Source organism: Accipiter gentilis, chromosome 10 (genome assembly GCF_929443795.1).
Source record: "Accipiter gentilis chromosome 10, bAccGen1.1, whole genome shotgun sequence".
In the NCBI taxonomy this organism is placed as follows: domain Eukaryota; kingdom Metazoa; phylum Chordata; class Aves; order Accipitriformes; family Accipitridae; genus Astur; species Astur gentilis.
The window spans coordinates 17,145,073-17,164,683 of NC_064889.1; the positions used below are offsets into that span (position 1 = coordinate 17,145,073).

Sequence of the window (19,611 nt, forward strand, 5' to 3'; positions counted from 1 at the left end):
CCTTGGTGACAGGCCTCTCCTACCTCAAGACTCTTCCATCAGCAGTGTTTGTCTCCAATGAGGAGGGGCTGAACCCTGCTGGAACAGGCTGAGGGTTAGGTAAGGAGAGAGGCAGGGTGCAGGTCCTTGTGGCTGAGCAGTGGCAGGTAAGCAGTTATTTCAGATGACAAACTGCCCCAGGATGGAAAGCAGCAGGATAGATTTGAATAGAGTTGCTGTCAAAATATTAGTGCTGGATCATGGGTCTGCAGGACTGTAATAGTGCAGAGCCTGGCCCTCAGGATGCAAGGCTGACTACAGCTTCTTCTGTCCCTTCACTTTCTGTCTCTCCTTGTCCATGGCAGCTGCTTGTGCCTGCAGCCGACTCCAGTACTCGGGCAACTGCTCCCTGAGTCCCAGCCGACTCTGCTGCCTAGCAAGGGAAGAAAAGGGTGGTTAAAACAGTCCCTGCCATTCCCCCAGTGCGCAGACAACCTTAGCCTTGTTCCCTCAAGGGTCCCTGGGTCTCGAAACAAATTAAGCAGTTCAGACTTCTTGTGTCCAAAAACCCTCAGTGATTCCCTCATGCCCCTCAGCACTCAAGTTTGCTGTTCTTGACAGCAATGACCTCCATATTTCTCTTTGCCTGTTATCCTCTATAGACACAGGTCTCACTGCAGTTGTATTTGCTCTGCTCTGGCTTCAGCTCTCAGTACCCAGGGAGCAAGATATCCCTGGAGGTGATGTCTCCCCACTTTTTCTGGTATAAGGCAGACAAGAGTCTTCTCTCCAGCTTTATGAGAATGAGGGACAGAACTGGTGGCTGGTAGCATAGGATGAAACTTTTCTGCATTTAACTAGCCAGACAACACCACAGGATTCACACTGGACACAAGGAATTAGGGATGGCTACCAGGTAATATGTGCTGTAAGGTCATACCTGCACCCACCGGTTCCATTTCAAATTGGAGAATTAAGGCATAGTGAAAAGAACAAACAGAGTATCATTGACGTGGATCTGGCTCCAGATTGCCAAAAGTTAATTCAAGGAAAAAGTCACCCAATAAGAGATGTCACATTGCCATCTAGTGACAGCATGAACTCAATGCATCAGCTAAACTGCAACCTCGGCCTGAGGCTTCTGGAGACCTTCTCAAAACGAGAAACCTCCAACACAAATCTACCTAAACATCAAGTGACCGTAGAAACTGAGAGGAGGAGCAAGGTACGAAAGAGATCCAGCTCTGCCTGGCTATGGGGTCAAAAGGAAGACACAGACGATTGAGGATCATATATGCCCAGACAATCTTGCACAATCTGTGTTATGCAAAAGCACATTAGAACTAGCAAGCCTTCTCTACCTGGAATGATGAGCCTGCCCCAGGCATCCTGATTTACAGCAGTTAAGTTGTTCCAGGAATGACAGACGAGAGAAGGAAGGGTTCTGAGTGGCTGTCAGGAATCCAGCTACCTAAACATCAACCTTACCCAGACATAAATCTGTCACAACACACAGAAGAACAAAGAAGCTCCAGGGCAAGACCTTTCATGGACCTGAGCAACACCACAGCTTACAATAATGCAGGCGCACTTACCTATCAGTCTGAAGGAGAACCTTACCTATCACGTAAGAAAATGTTACATCTCTCAATCCATGGCAGGTTCTGCAAGGATTTCAGAGGCAAATCTGGTTCCTTTGGGAAAGCCTCCTTCAGTGGGTAGGAGTTGAAGTCAAAAAGGAAGATGGTGCTGTGACTGGCTCTGCTCTGTGCCAGTGCATCTGTGTTCTGCTGCCTATCTCCTAGACAGAAAAAAAGAACAGTGGGTTATTGCATCAGGAGTCATCCAATAAGAATTATCAAGGATCAGTGCACAGCTGAATGCACCCAGCGATCATGTACCTAAGACCACTCCAAGGCGCTACCCACCTCGAAGCAGCAAGCACTGATTCACACCATCCACTATGAACACTGGCTGCCAGGAGGATGCTACAGCATGAGAAGGTGGAGTACTGAAGCAGTAAACAATCTGCGATGTGGCAGTATTCATCAGGGACACCGTACCATCCCAGGAGAAGACCAGGACCTGAAACAGCAAGCTGACACTTAGAAACAGATGTAAAAGAAGTTAAAAGCATTTCCTGGAAAGGACACGGAATGACATTCGGGACTTCACATCCCCATCTATGATGCTGTTTTCTTTGCCTGCCCAGTAGTCAATGGGCCACAGCAGATCAAGAATAGGCCACACAGGGAACTTGGAGTGGAATTGCTGCAGGTTGGGATTGGAAAAAGGCAGCAGGGGAGGTTAGCAATTAACTAGATCCAGCTTTCTGCATGGTTGGCTCTGGCGAGCAGCTTTTAGTCCTTTTCTCCCCATGCCTGAAAACTTTCTGAGGCTGCTTGAAAGGTCTGGCTGGACTTGTGCTTGTAAATTCTCCTCACCATGATGCCCTCTCATATTTGACCTTGATGCCTGAAGCTTCATGGCTGAACCCACTTGTCTTTGCAGTTGGACCTATCCATGTGCAGAAGGCCTTCAGTGCCACCCACATCAGTGGTCAATTAGAGGACATGGGTGCAAAGGGATACTGATTAGGATCATGGAAGAGAAATCCTTTGAGAGTGACCAGCTACATACAGACCTGTAACTGGTGCAGGAAGTCCCCATGCTAAAAATAGTTGGAGGCTGGGAAAGGATGTGAGGGCAGTACCATATCTGATTGCCCTGTTCGTTATCTTCTAGGCAGACAGTTACAGCCGTTACTGGAAACAGGATCCCAGGCCAGATGGACCTGTGTTCTCACAGAGTTTTTGAGAGCTGGCAGTAATACTCACTGCACTGGGAAATGCCAGGACAGGCGCCACCGCGCTGACAGCAAGATTTGGATCTTGAGGCCTGTAAAACAGACTCAGTCTTATGCCACTGTTTCATGTACCTGGCATGTACTGAGAGGCTGCGATAATGACAATGGCAGTTTGTGGCACACAGTCTGGCATAAAGTTCTAGCCAAGCCCCTTCCCTATGGAGACAAAGCCTGCCTCCTCCTGGGCAGGAACCCCCAAGGCCCATCCCTGTGCAAACCTGCCTAGGAACTATGTTGGAGATAAAAATCCTCTGCCTGCCATGGAAGCATGACACCACAGCCTTCAGAGCAGCAGCTTCCCCAAAGTTGACACTTCTCCTCAAACCAAGGGGATAAGTGAACATAAAATTGCTAGAAAGATGGCAAAAAAAATGTTTACTCTGACTTCTAGGGGGAAGTTACTCTGGCAAGGGCAGAAGAGAGAAGAAAAAATTCCCCTGGGTACCTGGCAGAGACCCAGCTAGTTGAACGTCAGCCCTGGAGTAGTGCTACAAGCACTTGTGTTCTGGTGCACAGAAGAACTCAGAAGCACCCCCAATTCTGGCATAACCGTTGGATCTTAGCACTGGAACTGACTCCTAGCAAAACCACTCTTGCTGCTGACAGCAGCACGGCAGAGCTATCTGGGTAAAAGCAGTAGAAATTTCTCTATTCCACAGAAATCTGGGGCTCCCTGCCAGACCTGACCGCTATACCACATGGTTTCTTTGGCTGGTGTAAGGTCCATCAGTCTACCTCACCTGTCTGCCAGGAGCGTGATGCTGGACTTCCCGGCCCTGGGTGCTTTCACCAAATAGAAAGAGCTGTCTGTACATAGCACTAGAAGCTGCACAATGGGACAGACAGAATCTGTGCCAGGACAAAGTGTGTCATCACCAACAGCTGCAGAACTCCGCAGAAAGTGGATACTACGGATGAGACGTTCCTCTACAATGGCAGTCACAGACAGTGGGTATCCTGAGAAAGCAGCAGTGCGGGGGGGAAGACAGCAATTTAGTAAGAAAAAGGAAATGGCAATTTATCCAAGGAAGGCTTAGCTTGGACTGTGGCCTGCTCAGGGACAGCAGCCACCAGAACAATCCTGATGGCAGAAGATTCTTCTGCCAGAAGAATCCCTGCATCGTGGCAGGATGACACTAGCACCGATGGCAGCCTGGACTGTGATGCCACAACAGCCTTAAAGATGACCTGAGGGTGCAGTGACAAAGCAGTGGCTGTCTCACAGCCTCAGGGCAAGACAGGCATCAGTCCTCAGTTCACAGCCCCTGCATTGCTGTGGATGGGAAGGGTTCTGTCCGGGCTAAGTCAGTCACACTGCATTGGCAACTTCTGGCCAAGCATCCCATGAAGTCCAAATTATTTTCAGTTTTGCTTGTAAACTCACTGCCAGTCCCCTGTTCACACCAAGCCAGAGCCTCAAACTCCTAGGGAAGGGAGCAATTTATCCACTGTGATTCCAATACACAGTCCCAAAGGGCAAGCTCACCTAGGCGTTTATCCCAAATAGTTATTGTTGCATCTTCACATGCCAGTGCCAGGTACCTGGAGCAGGAGCTGACAGCTGAGCATGCAATTGGAGCTGCACATGGCCACACAACATCAGGCTTTGGATCAGAATCTAAACAGAAGGACATGAAGACAGGTAACTGTAAGAAGGTGCAGAACATTCTCTCTCATGGTACCAGCTTTTAGTTTCCCAATAAAACATGCACCATTCTGCGGTCTCCTGCCAGAGTGGCTTCACTCAAAATACTGCCAGCCTACACAACATGGAGCCCTACAATCCAGCCTAACCTACAAGATACAGGTCAGCTCTCTTCCCCATTCCTCATTTCCCTGAATCATGAAGATCTGACTGAATGACAGCCACTGGTCACTGAATACTCCCGCTCCCCACAGACTGCTCTGCTAGAGAAAGCAAGACTTTCTTACCTGATTTCTCCTTGAGTGGACGGTTAAGTAAGTACAAGCAGAGATTGTGGCTTCCATCCCAGTGCACACCGATGCCAGCTGGAACATCTGGTACAAAGAAGGGGACAATAAAAAAGAGAAGGAGATCAGAGACAAAGAAAGGAACAATTCAGGACACTAAAATACCATTAGAAAGCTCTTATTAGAGCTTTCACAGTTTCCTTGATGGGACTTACAGAAACACTGCTCACACAGAAACTAAACCACAACAAACTCTTCCCTTGCCTGTTATTTTTATCTTGACTATGTGCCCCCTCATCTTTATTGGTGTTTTGGAGGTTTTTCGTGTAGTGTGGTTGTTTGTGTTGTTTTTTTTTAACTATGGAGATAAGTTTGTTTGACTCCATGCCAGTGACTGACTTATAAGTCTTAAGGTTGACATTTTTATCCAGGCTTATGTCCTTGGAGATCGAATTTATGTAGTGAACCCAAGCCAGAGCCATTGAGCTCTAACTGGAGCTCTACATCATGCAATAATGTGCTTCAGATGTTAACAGCTTTTTGCCCATTTGGATTACCTGGCTGTACTTTCATTTCAGGTCCCACCTGTAGGATCCGGCTAGGCAGGAGAAAATGAAAAGTAGCATGTCTGAAAAAAAGGAAGTATGAAATATATATAAAAGAAAGGCCTTGAAAGTAGGCAGAACTGGGACAAGACCTCGAATGGCTCTAGCCCCCTGCCCTGAAGCCTTGGGATGAAGGAGGCAAAGCTAAGACAGAGGCTTCCATCTACGCTTAAAAAGTTCCCTGTGTTGAAGTCTCATGGACTGAAATTCTGGTTTGTGCTCCCACTCACCTGGGGATCTCCTCCTTGCTCTCTCTCACACCCTCGGCCTCCAGATACTCCCGATAAGTGCTGCGGAAGATTGCTTCCTGCTGCTCCCACTGGGAGTCCTTGATTAGGTGATTATACCCAAAGCCAAGCATGCTGTCATCATCCACTTTCTTCAAGGCATCCAAAGGGCTTTTAAAACTACTGCCTGGATTGGGAACACCAAGGGAAAACGCACAGCCCTGGAGAAGCAGACACCATGGAGTGCTCAGAGGTACTTTGACCATCCTGCCTTCAGGGTGGCATTGTCTTGAAGAGGGACACATTGCATCTTCATGGTAGAAGTATTTCAACATTAAGAACATATTCTGTGGGACTTTCTATATCACTAGCCCATTTCCCAGTATTTGAAGGCAGAGACTAGGGCAAGTTATCTGAGGACCCAGCTCACCTTGCCTTTCTGTGTCATTCTCCCTGAAACTGTCCCAGCATAAGGTCTGCTCCATCCCCATCCTCACCATTTTCCTATGAATCCAGGACTCAGAGTGGTGAACTAGGGGTGTCACCAGGTTGCTAGGATCTGGGAAACAACCTCCTCCCTCTCTGGTGACAATGAAGCTGAGGGTGTATGACACCCACTTCAAGACATGCTGAAGTATTTTGTGCTAAGGTGACATGCGAGATGGTTGGGTAAGAAGCAACTCCCACTACAGGATTACATGTAACTATAAAGACAGGTCAGGAAGGGACCAGGGAGCATGTTACTGAAACTTTCTGACCTGTTCTGTACTCATAAAAGCCATGATTCCTTTGCCACCTGAAGGAGGCTGCAGGTTTCAAGTACAGAATCAGTCCTAACCTGTAATGGGTTTGGGTGGCTTCACTTTCAGCAGCAGCACTGGGAGACTCAGCTTTGCATCAGCTTGGTTTGCAGGCATAGGAGACTCCTGCAACAGAAAAATGTTGGTCTGAGAACTGTGTTGTGCCCTATGCTGCTGAGTTTTCACCTGTTCATGGGAATCAAGCACTTCCTAACATAAGTGTATGCTAAGCTTGGCTGACACTGCCTAGAAAATACTGGGTTTAGGCTCATTCTTCAGGCCAAAACACAGAAGCTTGAGGGAGGTCACTGCTTTCTCAACAACATTACAAAGGATGTCCTGCCCAGACACCTCCTGTCTTTGTGCCCTAAATAACCTCCACTTCTGATTTTACTAATCTCTCTGAAATACTCTTGTTGCAGCACAGGCCTGGGTGGGGCACATCAAGGCTCAGGAAAAAAAAAAGGAAAAAAAAAAAAAAAAGAAGTAGGACTAAAGGTTGCAGAGTGCTTCTGAATACAAGAACCAGATTTTACTTCAGAAAGCCCAGGACTGGAAGAGGTCACATATGTGCTTGGCTAGGAATGGAAAGTACTACAGAGGACTAGCACCAGTCTGTCCCCACCACCCCACCCACCCACATTGACACTTGACTAAATAGAAAAGATCTGGCTAAATAATCGACCAAATCTGAGAAGGAAGTGACAGGAACTTGGGTAGTTTACATGGAATCAGCAAAGAGGGAACACTGGGGTGTTTGCTTTTTGCTTGGCCAGGTTAAGAGGGAACACGGGGCTGAGAAGCAGCTCCCTCTTAAATGGCCAGGAAAAGTCTCTGCTGAAGGAGGAGGGAAGAGTTACAAGGCAGGTATCACAGAAGGTTAACTGGAGGTGCTGGGCAGAAGGTGCCTGTGGGTTGAGAAGTGAAATCTAGCAGGGTGAAAGCGATGCAGGAGAGGGTTAAGCACTGACTCAGCATTTAAAAATTCCCCATAACAGCTCAGGACATTCATCAAGGCCAGTTACCATCTCTGCAGAACCGTCTCCATGCAGCTCCAGACTTTTCTGCCAAAGAACCAGAGGTAGCAGTGGTTAGTGCAAACAGGCAGAGACCCTGCCCTGCTCTAGTGGGTTCGGACATGACCCCACCAGGCTCATATGGTAGATAGCCTAAAACACGAACCCTGGTTCGGGACCAGACTCCCAAGTGGAGCTATCAGGCCTGATTCCCACTCCTTCACCTTCCCCCAGTAACATAATGGAGAAGCCCTGTGGGAATATCCTTATACAGGGCCTCCTCAGATGGGGCAATACTGTTGGGAAAGGAGCTGCCAGTTTCAGGGAGGGGCAACAGGAATGCTAGCCCTGGGACCAAGGGAACCTGGTTGGAAAGCCAGCCTTGGGAGAGTAAACATGTCCCAATAACAAAAAGGCCTTGTGAAATGTGGGATGGGCGGCTGTAGCAGCTGTAGAGACATATACTCCATCTCCCCAGGGCCGACAGACTTGTTCAGCCTGTATCTTGCTGTCGCTGTCTGCAGGAGCAAGGCTTGGGGAAAGACCTGTAGGCAAAAGAGTGCAAGAAAAAATAGCACAGTGGGAGATGGATCTGTTTTGTACCGCAGATGTCCAAGTTGGCCTCCTCTCCCTGCAAGCCAGCCCTGCTGCAGCTCCTGGGTTCTTTTCCGCCTCCTTCAGCCAGGAATCCTTAGGCAACCGGTAGATCTCCAGCCAAGCTTTTGTGCTGTCTGCATTGGGAAACCATGTTGAGCAATTGGAAATGAGGAGAAAAGGTCTTTCAAGCAAGCAGCCTCTGTTATCTTATATCCTTAAAACAAGATTTTGATACTTTTTGAAATATAAAATCCCTGTGAACTCCACGCAGCCCACCTCTCCTCCCACTTAATGCTTCACATGCTTGACTGAGACTGACGTCTCAGCCTCCAGTTCAAGTCCTCGAGGTCCAATATCCACCAAACAAATTCCATTAAGCAACTCAGTCAAAGAATTTACCTGTAGCCTCTGAGGTAAAGTAGAAAGTGAGACATGGTCTCACACTGGTTCTCTGTGGATGCTACGCGTCTCATTCTCAGCATATGTCCAGGCAGATTCCACCAAACAGGTTCAAAAAAACCTGCTAGCAGCAAATGGGTTGACAAAGGCAGCTGCCATGAAGCAGAAGAATGTTGTAGCAAGGAGTTTGTTGTAGTGATTTTAAAGACTGCCTGTACACTGTCTGGCTTATGTCTGCAGAGAAAATTCTTCACGTGTACATATTTCCAGTGTAACAGTGAGCCATAGCAAACCAGAGGAAGAACTGGGTTTGGTACTTCTGGAGACGAGTGGGAAACCTGCTTTCACTGAGCCTTCTGGGAGCTGGGAACTGCACTGACCAGTTCCAGACAGCTCAGTTTGGGATCAGTCCTGACCCATACCAGGCCTTTTGGAGAGGACAGAGAGTGGCAGGAGCAGCTCTCTAAGCTGGAGGAAGGACTGGGAGGGTTAGGAACAGGATCCCTGGAACCCAGAACACTTTGAGCACTTTAAAAGTATTGCTGCTGGCCCCTCTGCTAGAACACAACACACCATGTTCCTCCACTTGCCTTGCAGCAGGACTCCTGCATAATCACCTCCTGGGGACAGCACCACCTCCTCACAAGTACTTCGTTTGTTGATATCCTCCTTCCAAAGAAAAACGGGCTGGCATCAAAGCAAGATCACCAATTCAGAGAGCTCCACGGCCTTACACAGTTCTCAACAGGGTGAAGGCCAGACAGAGTGTTGGAAGAATAGGAATAAATATGGGGCAGCACTCTTGGAGCGCTGCTGCCCATGACAGAAATTCCTGAGGGCAGTTAGTACTCCTCATGAGTGATTACTTACCAGCCTTTGCCCAGTACCTATGAAATTAACTCAGTACTTACCATTTCATTTAGGATTTTAACGAGTAGGAAGCCTCCCTTGTGAAAGCAGAAGAGCCAGACAAGCCCTGGAATAGAAATACAAAAGTACCAGTAGCAGGAGGAGAGAAGTGAACAGATAGTAGCCATGCTCTTGGGAGATGGCTGATAAAACATGCAGGAGAGTGAACAGGACTACATCTTCTCCTGGGCTCAAGGAAGAATATCCCACCGCTTCCAGCATTGAACTTTTGCTAGCTTCCTTATGCCAGCACGAGCAAACACTCGATTGTACATAGAGATGGAAAAGCCAGTTTGAAAAGTATCTCCACCAGAATTGATAGGTTTCAGATGAATCAACAAACCAACCTATTTACCACAGGGCTGTGCAATTACAGGTGCTGAAACAAAGCACAGGCAGGAGGTCATACCTAGCAATGGTTCTTTCTCTCTGGTCCAAGGTGTTCCTAAAATTTACTGCACTTCACTCTCAGCTCTGCACCTGCCTCTGCTTCTCCGGAGAGGACACCAAACCCCCACCCTCTACTAATCACAAGGCCCTAAGGGCCACTCTGTCACCCTACCACCTGTTATCTAATGCCCTCTTTGCAGGGCTTTCTAGGAAACCTGTCAGCCATTCTAATGTTCCACCTGACTTAGCACTCTTCCATAATGCAGCTACCAACTCCTCAGCCCCAGAGCACAGCCATCCCCAGGTGGGTCAAGGAAATCCATGTCACACTAACCCATTTCATCCACAGCAAGCAGGACGTGGCTCTCATTCCCCAAATCCGAAGCATGGATGGCACAAATCTCAGTCTTGACTGCATCCCAAGCACAGACCTCCTTACAGTCAGACACCTGGAAGGCAGCCAGACCCACGGACAGACCGACAAAGATGTATTTTCCAGACACTGCAAGGCAATTGGCTCTTCCAGTTACCTACCAAGAAAGGGAAAAAGATGAGTGTACCAAACTGCTTCCCCAGTGGAGGGTACATCAGCCATACTAGCGATACAATCCTACCCTTTCAACCAACAGAAAATGCTGATTTATTCTACAAGGGAAAAATTTTTGCATGAGCTTTCATCAGAAGAGCAGGGGAGGGGCTCTCATCTCTGTCACAGAGATTGTTCCTGTGCTGGGAATGAGAAAGTTTGCTCCCACCTTTTCCCTCCCGATAAGCAGAAGGGGCTTTAAAGGCCAAGAACTCAGTAGTACTCAGCCCTCCCACCGCAAACGCAGAGCTGCGACAGGATGCTGAGTTCCTCTGAGCAGTCGCAGAACACCAGCAGACGCCAGCGTATCCTTCACAGAACGATGGGGAAGGCAGTGCTGCCCTTCTGCTCACAACACTCCCATTAGGGTATTCACCATAACACACAGAGCTGAGTTTGCCAATTTATATGCTACTGACTAATTACTTCTCCTTGGCAAACATGGGTGGAGCCAGCCTGAGAAGCAGAAGGTGAATTTAGTGCTGTTTAATATCTGCTTCTCTCTTTTCAGAGAGGTGTGATAGATGGGTGGGAAGCAGAACCTGTCAGACACGCTTAGAAGCTGCAGCCTTTTGAAGTGAATCAGTGAGATGGTGGTGGATTCTGAGGAAGGTGATGAACAGAAGAATGTAAAATCAACTGAATGGATATTCTCTGGAAAAACTGCTATGGTGATTAACACTATCTCTTCTGTGAGGGGCTCTGTACCTGGAATTCAGCTGTAGGAAAGCATTTTGTAGGCTGGACCTTTAGTTTTTGCACTTCTCGGAACATCTCCCTTCTTTCGATGATTTCCATAGCATTCTCAAAAACCAGCATCACCAGTTTGCTGACCATCCTGAAGGGCTGAGGCAACGCATCACGCTTTCGATCAGGATCCTGCAGGAAGAAATCTTCCTCGTCTTCCTTTAGCCAGTCCTTTTCAGATGGCGGAGGAATCTCCAGGGGATCCTTCCGGATATGCACAGCCATGGTTCTGCCAGTCCAGATGCAAAACACACCACAGATGCAGGAATCACAGTAGATGCAGAAGAACGAAGAACCGTGCAATATCTACTTTCATGCGGTAATGGGGGAAAAGAAAAAGATTATTAATGATCTCTAGGAGGGAAGGGGGGGTTCCTTCCAGTATCGATAGCCAGAGCAACCCTGTTCTATGTAGCTAATTCCTACTTGCTGCACCGCCTCTGTTACTCAGGGGTTTTGTCCTGCTCTGGGAACATCAGCCACGCAGGCGGCTGTAGGTGACCCACAGAAAACGGGAGGGCAAAAGCTTTGGCACGAGTTTGTACAAGAATTCCGACACAGCATTAAAAAATATTAGCTTGTTCGTCATTAAAAGACATATTCGGCCTAGACAGTATCCCAACAATTAATTTGGAAAGCGGGTGGTTTCACTGGACGTTATAAACTTCCTTTCCAAGCCCCCGGGTGCTTTCTGAGCTGCCCCCTTGGGGCCGGGGCACCTCAGGCCAAAGCCGGGCTCACGGCGGGCCCACCTCCACCGCCGTCGCCCCACGCAGCGGCCTAACCTCGGAGCGGGAGCCGAGGGGCCGGGCCGGGCCGGGCCGGGCCGCTCCAGCCTCCCCCAGCGGAACCGCCGCAACCACCGACGGCGACGGCGCGGCCGGGGGGAGCCTTTAGCGGGGACACCTGCCCCGCTGTTGACGGTCGCCGTGGCAACGGCGCGGCGCGGCGCGGCGGGGCCCGGCCGGGAACGCGCACCGGAGCGGAGGGTTCCCCCGGCGGGGCGGCGCCAGGGCGGAGCGGAGCGGGGCGGGGCGGCCGCGGCCCCCGCACACCTCCCGCAGCTGCCGCTGCCGCCGCCGCCATGGAGGGCTTCGTGGACTTCACCAACCGCAGCCAGGGCCGCGACCAGCTCTTCCGGTGAGTGCGGGACCGGGCGGCCTCCCCGGGCCGGGCCGGGGGCTCAGCCCGCCCGGCCCCGGCCCCTGAGTGCCGGCTCTCCGGGGACCCCTGTGGGGCGGAGCATCCCCACCGCCCCTCTGGGTGTTGGGGCCCTCGGCCGGCCCCTCACGCAGCCCCCCGCCGCTCTAGGGCCCCCTGCCTCAGGCAGGAGAGCTGCCCGGTCCCCCCGGGCCGGCCCCGGCCCCGGCCCCGGCCCCTCTCCTGCCGCGCCGCTCGCCGCTCTGCCTGTCCTCAGCCGCCCCACCTGCGCTTGTGCCCCTTCCCCGAGGGGTATAACTCACCCCGGCACCGCCCGGGTGCGAGCGGGGTGACCTTAAGCTCGGAAATAAACGCTGCCCCTGCTGCAAATTGTCCGTGTTTCACCTGTGTACCGTTTTCCTCATTTTTTCCATTCCAGAGCCACTCAGTACACATGCATGTTGCTTAGCTATTTAATAGAGCATAAGGCTGATAAAGAGAAGCTGGTAATGAAACTCAAGCAGTTGGAAACTAGCATGAGCTCTGGCCGGAAAAGTAAGTACCTGGTGTCTAGAGGGATGAGTCCGTCTTCACTTGCTCCTTCCAGCAAAACAGCTCCTGGCCTTGCGTTTCGGTAGTTAACTTACCTAGAGCCACAAAACCTCTTTTAGTACATTCACAAAATTGTCGATAGACCTTATCCCTGCCTTGGCTTGCCAGGCTAGGTAGGGCCAGAGAGACATTTATTACTTCTTCAGCCTCCTCTCCGATCAGGCAGCCTGAATTATCGCTGAGAGAACTAGAGAAATAAGTTAACAGTCAACAGTTGCTGCAGACATCGAGTTGTCATCTCTGTTGAAGGACAGACCGCAGAGTTACGATGCAAGGCCGGCTTACTGGGCTTTCATTAGTCCTTCCAGCTAATCGGTTGAGATGGCCTAACGTTAAAGATCATCATGCCAATAAAATCACCTCTGAAGGACCATCCTTCAATATGGCTTTTTATATCCTACTTCACATATTAATGTTCTTCAGCATTTATACTCTACTAAATCATATACCCTTCCATACTTTTCTCATAGTCTAACCGTTTCCATCACTTCATTCTGTGTCACAGTTGCATCCGTTATGGTCACGCTGTTGCTGTGGTTGTATCGCTTGCTTTCAGGTTGATCTTACACCTACTTACCGGTTGCTCAATCCTGGAACGATTTCAATACATGAGGCAAATATTCTCATTTAATATGTTACCATGGATTTGTTTTATAATTCCAGTTAGCTCCAGAGTATGGTGATTTCTAGCCGAGAGGCCAGCTGGTTTATCAGCATAGCCATAATTCTCTTGCTTCAGCTAAAAATTCGCTGATAGACGTCAGGCCTAAATTCAGGACTCTTGCAGTTCCACTAAGCTTGGGTGCTGCCAACATCTGTCACTGTGACGGTGCAGCAGGTTATGAAAAATATTTTGCACAATATTGTATTAACATTCACAGGGTGAAACCTAAACTGTGCAGCGGATGAAATCAGGCTTGCCATATATTATAGCTTGAAATGGAATACACTGTTCCTGTTTGCAGGGAACTACGTGTACCTCTGACAAATTCATGGCTGAGGAGGGACTTGGGTCTCGGTGTGCTCGGCACATGAATCACCAGCTTTCACAGAAGCTTAGGAAAGTTGTAGCTCATGGTTGCAGTGGGGTTAATGCCATAACGTCTCTTCTCCACAGAGTTAGGTGAAATCCAGTGAAGCTGAAATTGGAGGCTCTGTGTCACGTTTTTTGCTGACACTGACTCGTTCAGAGGTGTCAGAGTGGTATTGGTCCAGAGGGCACCCAGGCGCTGAGAACAGAGCGGCAGGAGAAGGCTGCAAGTCCTAGCTATTGACAAAATTTGTGTGTAGGTCCTGGGCCGGTGCAGGACAGAGCTGAGATGTTTACACCTCTTTTCTCGCTAATACTAGCTTCTCACGCTGTGAGAAGAAAATGCTTAAGCATGAAAATGCCCAAAGCCCACTTTTGAAAGTACATGTGGACAGTGACATGCCAAGTTGTCCTGCGTAGGGCTGTGTCTCTGCGGTAAAGGCTAGACCATGCTAACCTTTTGGGGTTTCTCGCAGTGTTCAGACTGGGCAACATGGTACATGCCTTGGTAGCAGCCAGGAGAACTACACAGCTGCCAGATGTGGTTCCTCGCTTCTGCCTTACAGCCTCCAACCTGACCCGTGCCCTCTACTTCGTCTGCGATGCTGTCCTGTGGTTGAAGAGCATTGGGCTCCGACCTGATGTCGATAAGCTGAAGTGGCGGAATTGGGCTACCAAGTGTTACTACTTTTCACTCCTGATGAATCTAGCCAGGGACTGGTATGAGATCTCCTGGAGGCTGGAACAAGCTGTACAGGAAGAAAAGACAAAGAAGAATTCCTTCTGGGACAAACACAATCAGGAACTAAACTGTGTGAGATGTGATGGTTTGCACAGTTTTCTCCTCCTGCTGTTTCAGATACTGAAAAGACATCCTCCTTTGCTGCTGGACTTGGTGAAGAATCTCTGTGATCTCTCAGGTCCTTTGGATACGCTAGGGATCTGCAAGACCAACCCAGGAGTGATTGGTTTCTGTGGCGTCCTCTCCTCCCTGGTGGGGATCCTCACAATAGCAAGCCCACAGCTGAAGTTGAAACAGTGACATAAAAGGAGCTGCATAGTATGCAGTGAGCCAACAGCTTTGATCATCTGATAGGTTTTTATCCTCCATATGGCACTTTCAAAATGAACATGTCTCACAGTAACCTCAAGATTAATTTTGTCCTCTGAATAAGTGAATTCTACCCTTTTTCCTTCCCCGTGTCTTTGCAGATGAGTTTGGTGCTATGACACATTCCCTGATGGAGTGGAGATGGGAGAAGGCAGAGTAATATTTCACAAAGAGAAACAGGACTTGGAACAGGGCTGCTAGATAAGGAAATACTGATGTTCCTATATTTTAATACAGGGTTGTGAAATAGCTGCATAGACAACTGTAATAGGTATTTGACTCATAACTAATCATGTTTACACTGGAAAGCTGGAATTCACCCATCAAAGTCAGATTTTCTATAGTGGGCTCAGGCAAGTTAGAAGCTGTGGTTAAAATGGCCTGAAGTCAAGTACGAGTGTTCTGATGGGTTTGGGTTGATGGATCCTGTTACCTGTAGGCAGTGGTTTGAATGCAGTGTGATGCTAACTGAAGAGAGGTATGATCTGACCTTCCGACGATCTCTGTAATGTGCACTGGTGACACTGGATCTGTAGTCCAGTGAGTGCCAATTTGTGTCCCAGGAAATCAGCACTTTCTTCTTTTCCTTCAATAATGTGAGCCAAGAACCACTGGCCACCAGCTCGGACTTCTTCAGCAGGCCACGGCTGAGGGTTTTGGTGAAGGACAGCGTGTGGGAGAAACTTGTCTGAGTGCTGATGATGCTGTGATTTCTAGGGAACTGGGTTTCCAAAGCTGTGAATCTGGAATCACTCACAAGCACTGAATTTCCCATTACACACGCACCTTAATTCCCAAACCCCTGTGATTCCAAGTGCAACGATTTTCCATTAATCGTACTGTGATAAGGAGCTTGTTTTGCTGTTTTAATTTTATATGAAAAATTCCAGTATAATAAGGAGCTTTGGAACCTGCAGTTAAGGAGAGAAGCCGGGCTCAGAGCTCGTTGAGTCAGAAAAACTGCAAGGGTGTGTTCTAGTTGTGTAAGCTCCCGGAGGGAAGGGAATGGACTTGGTCGTGATAATATAAGAATCCCCTGTGAGAAGGAAAGCTTATTACTGGATTTGGGCATTCATGGCTTAGATTTTCCTATCGGGTCCCCCTATCCTCCCCTCTCATGATCACAAGATTTCTTGTGTGTTCCCTCGCTGGCTGAATGGGTTCTACCATTTGAAAATGCCTTACATTTGCCCTGCAACTGCATTATTGCTCATCACTTACCTCGCTGGGAATGATTGCCTGGCAGTGTAATCTAGGTTAAAGGAGAAATGCTGTGTCCGGCTGACTAACATAGCATGCAGTCTTTGTTGCTCCTGACTTTGCAGAGTACCAGTTCTGACACCACCTGAGAAAAATTTGCACATTATATAGGAGAAAAAATTATCATTTTTCTTCATCAGAGTTAGGCCTGTGTGTTCTGCTACTTTCTGATACAAGGACTCCTTGATTAATCTGTCAGGAGATGTGAACAGAGACTACACTAACCTGGACTAAGGTACTCTCTTATTGTTTTCTGATACTGCCTGGAAACAGAAATTAAAAGGTGTTGGTCTCTATTAAAAGGTGAAGGCTGTGGAATTGAGTAGACGCGGTAAGGCAGTGCCCCAGTTTACCTCAAGTCATTGTGGTCAGGCTTGGAATTACTTCTAGTTTGAATCTGAAGTGTTAGCGTGCCAATGAAGTGTTTGAGAAAAGAGGTTGCTGGGCAGGGTAATTAAGTGTGCTTGAAGATCAAATGCGGCCTGCAGCAACTCTTCTTTTTCATATAGAAATGAATACCATTCAAAGTAGAGCATACTGGTGGTTCAGACTATAATGGAGCATTATGTATGGGATACGTTGTCTTCAAGGGCTTTCTCTCCTTTTTAACAATGGGGTTTTTTGTTTCTTTACTCCATTTGCCTTTGAGCTCCTGGCAATGTGGATCCTATCCCTCCCTTGGTCAGATTTGATCATGACCCCAGCGTGTAGCAACCCCTGTAAGGAAGGAAGAGGAGTCTTGAAGATTTGGCAGCAGAGGTTTGGCTGCCTTTTGTCTACAGAATTTCATCTTCTTGCAAAAAAATGCATTTTTAATTCCTCTCAGGGGAGCTCTCGGACACAAAATACTTCTTTCACTGGTTTGTGAACTGATTTGTCTTTTTCTCTTGTACTTCATAGGTAAAGGGAAATGAATTAAGATAGTGACGTGGCCTCTAGGCAGCTACACCTCCCTGTGGAGGGAGAAGGGTGGGTTTTTCCCTTGTGCCAGGCAAACACTGTGCAAAGCCATGAGCCAGGCTTTGATGTTTCTTCTGTAGGCACTGGCATGGATTAGCAAGTATGGACTTCATGTGGGAGATGGGGCAGTGAATTTTCAGCCTGTCTCAGCCTTACCTGTCCCATTCTACATGATGTGGGTTGGAACTTAGAGGATTAACTCTCTTTACTGGATGTTAAGCACTAATACTTGCCTTCTGCATCCCAGCTGGAGGCTAGCAAGTTAATATACCTTCATGTAATGTGTCTGAAGCCATAGAATCACGATCATATGGAGAAAATCCTTTCAGTGCCTTTGTTTGTTTGTTTCTAATACAGCAGTTGAAATAAGGACAGCTGTTTGAACGCAAGCAATAAACTGAGATGAGTGTGACACCGTGTCTGTGTGTGACTTAAAGGGTGGGGAAAAGAGATGCCGAAGGAGGAATCCTCCCTCTATCTCTGAATTTTATGAAGGATGATGCTGTTAAAGAGACAGCTCCTATATTTGCTCTTGGGTTATAGAGCTGTCCTTTCGCAGTAGCAAGGTGGCAGCCAGATTCGTCAGATTCATTGGCAATCCCCGTTTCAGTTGCAAAAACGTGAAGAAGTAAATACGTGAGTACGTGATAAAACTGCATATGACATGTCCTGAAGCAAAATGACACTTTTCAGAATTGCCATCAGTTGTCCTTGAGTACCAGCGGAGAGAGCTGGAGCCTTCTGCCCAGTGTAGGCACAGCTACAGTGAAAGGAACGGGTGTAGCTGCATTTTAGTATCTTATAAACAACCTTTCATTTGGATGGGTCTTAGTGTCATAGGGCAAATGGCTGCAGCTGTTTAACAACAAATGTCTGTTCAGGGCAGGGAGTGAAGGGTAACATCTCCAGCTGAGATGGGGAGGGATGGAGCCGGGACAACCATTAAAACCGAGCTTACTGTTAGCTCCTATCCCCTGCAGTAAGAGCCTTGCAGACTTGGAAGCTCCAAAATGTCAGTTCCTGAACAATGTATAAAGCATTGCATTCAGCAACATTTTAGCAAGAGTTTCCTTCCGAGTTACTGGTCTCATACACATTTTGTAATGGAAACTTAACAGGTGAGTGGTCTGTGTGAGATGTGCAAAGTCATCTTCTATTCTACTTACAGACAAGGCCTTCCTAATGTTAATACCGTGCTTAGCGTATTTCAAGAAATGTGTGAGCCATTTGGGATTCCCGGGTAAATGGCGAGAACGATCAAAGGTCTGAAAACCAACATCTCCAGGGAGGGACCAAATGAACCGGTTCTGTAGAGGAAAGGTGACTGGGGGAGGGTCTGAGAAGTCTTGAGGCGTCTAAAAGGTTGTCTGCCCAAGAGGAAGGCAATCAATTGGTCTCTGAATCCATCCAGGAGGTAATACATTTATATTGCAGCAAAGAAGAATTAAATCACTTTTTTTTTTGAACTGTGAGTAAAATAAAAGACTAAATAGATTGCCCAGGAAAGCAGTCCTTAAAAAGAAACTGGACAGACACCTGCCAGCAGTGGTTTAGGGGGTGCTGATCCTGCCATAGGGCGTAGAAATGAATTAGTTACCTCTCCAGCCCCCTCCCAGACCTGAATGTAAAGATGCCTTGCAGGTCTTTGGGGATCTGGCTCATCCCCTCACCATGGTATATTAATGGGTATGGAGCAGACTGCGGAGGCAAGGGTGTAAAACTGCTTCCCTGCACCCAGCTGATCCGGTGAGCTCTAAATGTTGCCTGCAGAAACACAGAAAGTATTTCTGGGGGGGACGGGGCGGGGGGGTGGAGGCGGTGGTACCTTTGCACTGCAGAGCCCGGGGCTGGCACAGCCTCTGCCCCGGAGGAAGGGGAGGGGATGAGCGAAGGCTTTAGTCGGGCAAAGGCTGCGTTGTCTGTTGATCCCAACTCCGGCCAAGGCAGAGAGAAGGTTGGCATGGCCCCTGCGCTTTTAGCAAGGCCAGCAGGGCTGGAAAAAGTCTCAGTGCCAAGAGAGCAAACTTTTCAGCAGGCTGCTGCTGCCCTTTGTCCCGCTGTCTGGAGAGCAGTGACTCACCCCACCACCGAGCTGGAGACAGCCCAGGACATTCGTATGCCTCCGCACCCAGCTAGCAAGGCAGTTCTGTGAGTTTTGCAGAGCCCCAGGCTGGAAGCGACCTCCAGGTTCTTTGGGAGAAAAGGGGGTATTTTCCTCCCATGCGTGGCTTTCCCGCGTCCCTGGGAAGTCTCCCACCCCCATGTGTGAGCAGCACAGCCAGGAGCAGGGAGCCACGGAGCCGTGCTGGGTGCACACCTCCTTGTCCTGCACAGGGGTGGAACACCTGCGGGTGTTCAAGGACTCGGCTCTGCTGCTTGGGCCTCCCCTGATGCCGAGTCACATGCCAAGGGTCTCCCTGCCTTTATGCTGGGTGGTCCGGGACA

General features: G+C 48.7%; 2 protein-coding genes across 3 annotated transcripts in view; one reads left to right on the forward strand and one right to left on the reverse strand.

The window, feature by feature from the left end:
• Positions 1 to 294: 294 nt before the first annotated feature.
• On the reverse strand, positions 295 to 11,278 carry WDR93 (WD repeat domain 93). The gene is made up of 16 exons (XM_049811942.1): positions 11,015 to 11,278; positions 10,055 to 10,250; positions 9,333 to 9,397; positions 9,012 to 9,090; positions 8,029 to 8,156; positions 7,435 to 7,473; positions 6,448 to 6,535; positions 5,613 to 5,796; positions 5,335 to 5,405; positions 4,778 to 4,864; positions 4,332 to 4,463; positions 3,586 to 3,802; positions 2,817 to 2,877; positions 1,908 to 2,064; positions 1,600 to 1,780; positions 295 to 412 (listed from the first exon to the last, which is right to left on the reverse strand). Exons 1-16 carry the CDS (start codon positions 11,276 to 11,278, stop codon positions 295 to 297), a joined length of 2,067 nt encoding a protein of 688 aa, XP_049667899.1.
• An 839-nt stretch (positions 11,279 to 12,117) lies between these two features.
• PEX11A (peroxisomal biogenesis factor 11 alpha) overlaps positions 12,118 to 19,611 on the forward strand; it is a 96,421-nt gene continuing 88,927 nt past the window's right edge. The window contains exons 1-3 of one of the 2 annotated variants that reach the window (XR_007507455.1): positions 12,118 to 12,193; positions 12,633 to 12,748; positions 14,312 to 16,911. Coding sequence is in view for 1 of the 2 variants with exons in the window: in XM_049811944.1 (XP_049667901.1) it covers positions 12,138 to 12,193; positions 12,633 to 12,748; positions 14,312 to 14,877 (738 nt within the window). In the remaining variant the exon portion in view is untranslated. Of the gene's footprint in view, positions 12,194 to 12,632; positions 12,749 to 14,311; positions 17,561 to 19,611 lie in introns of those variants that run through there. The other variant, XM_049811944.1, reaches the window with a different exon arrangement.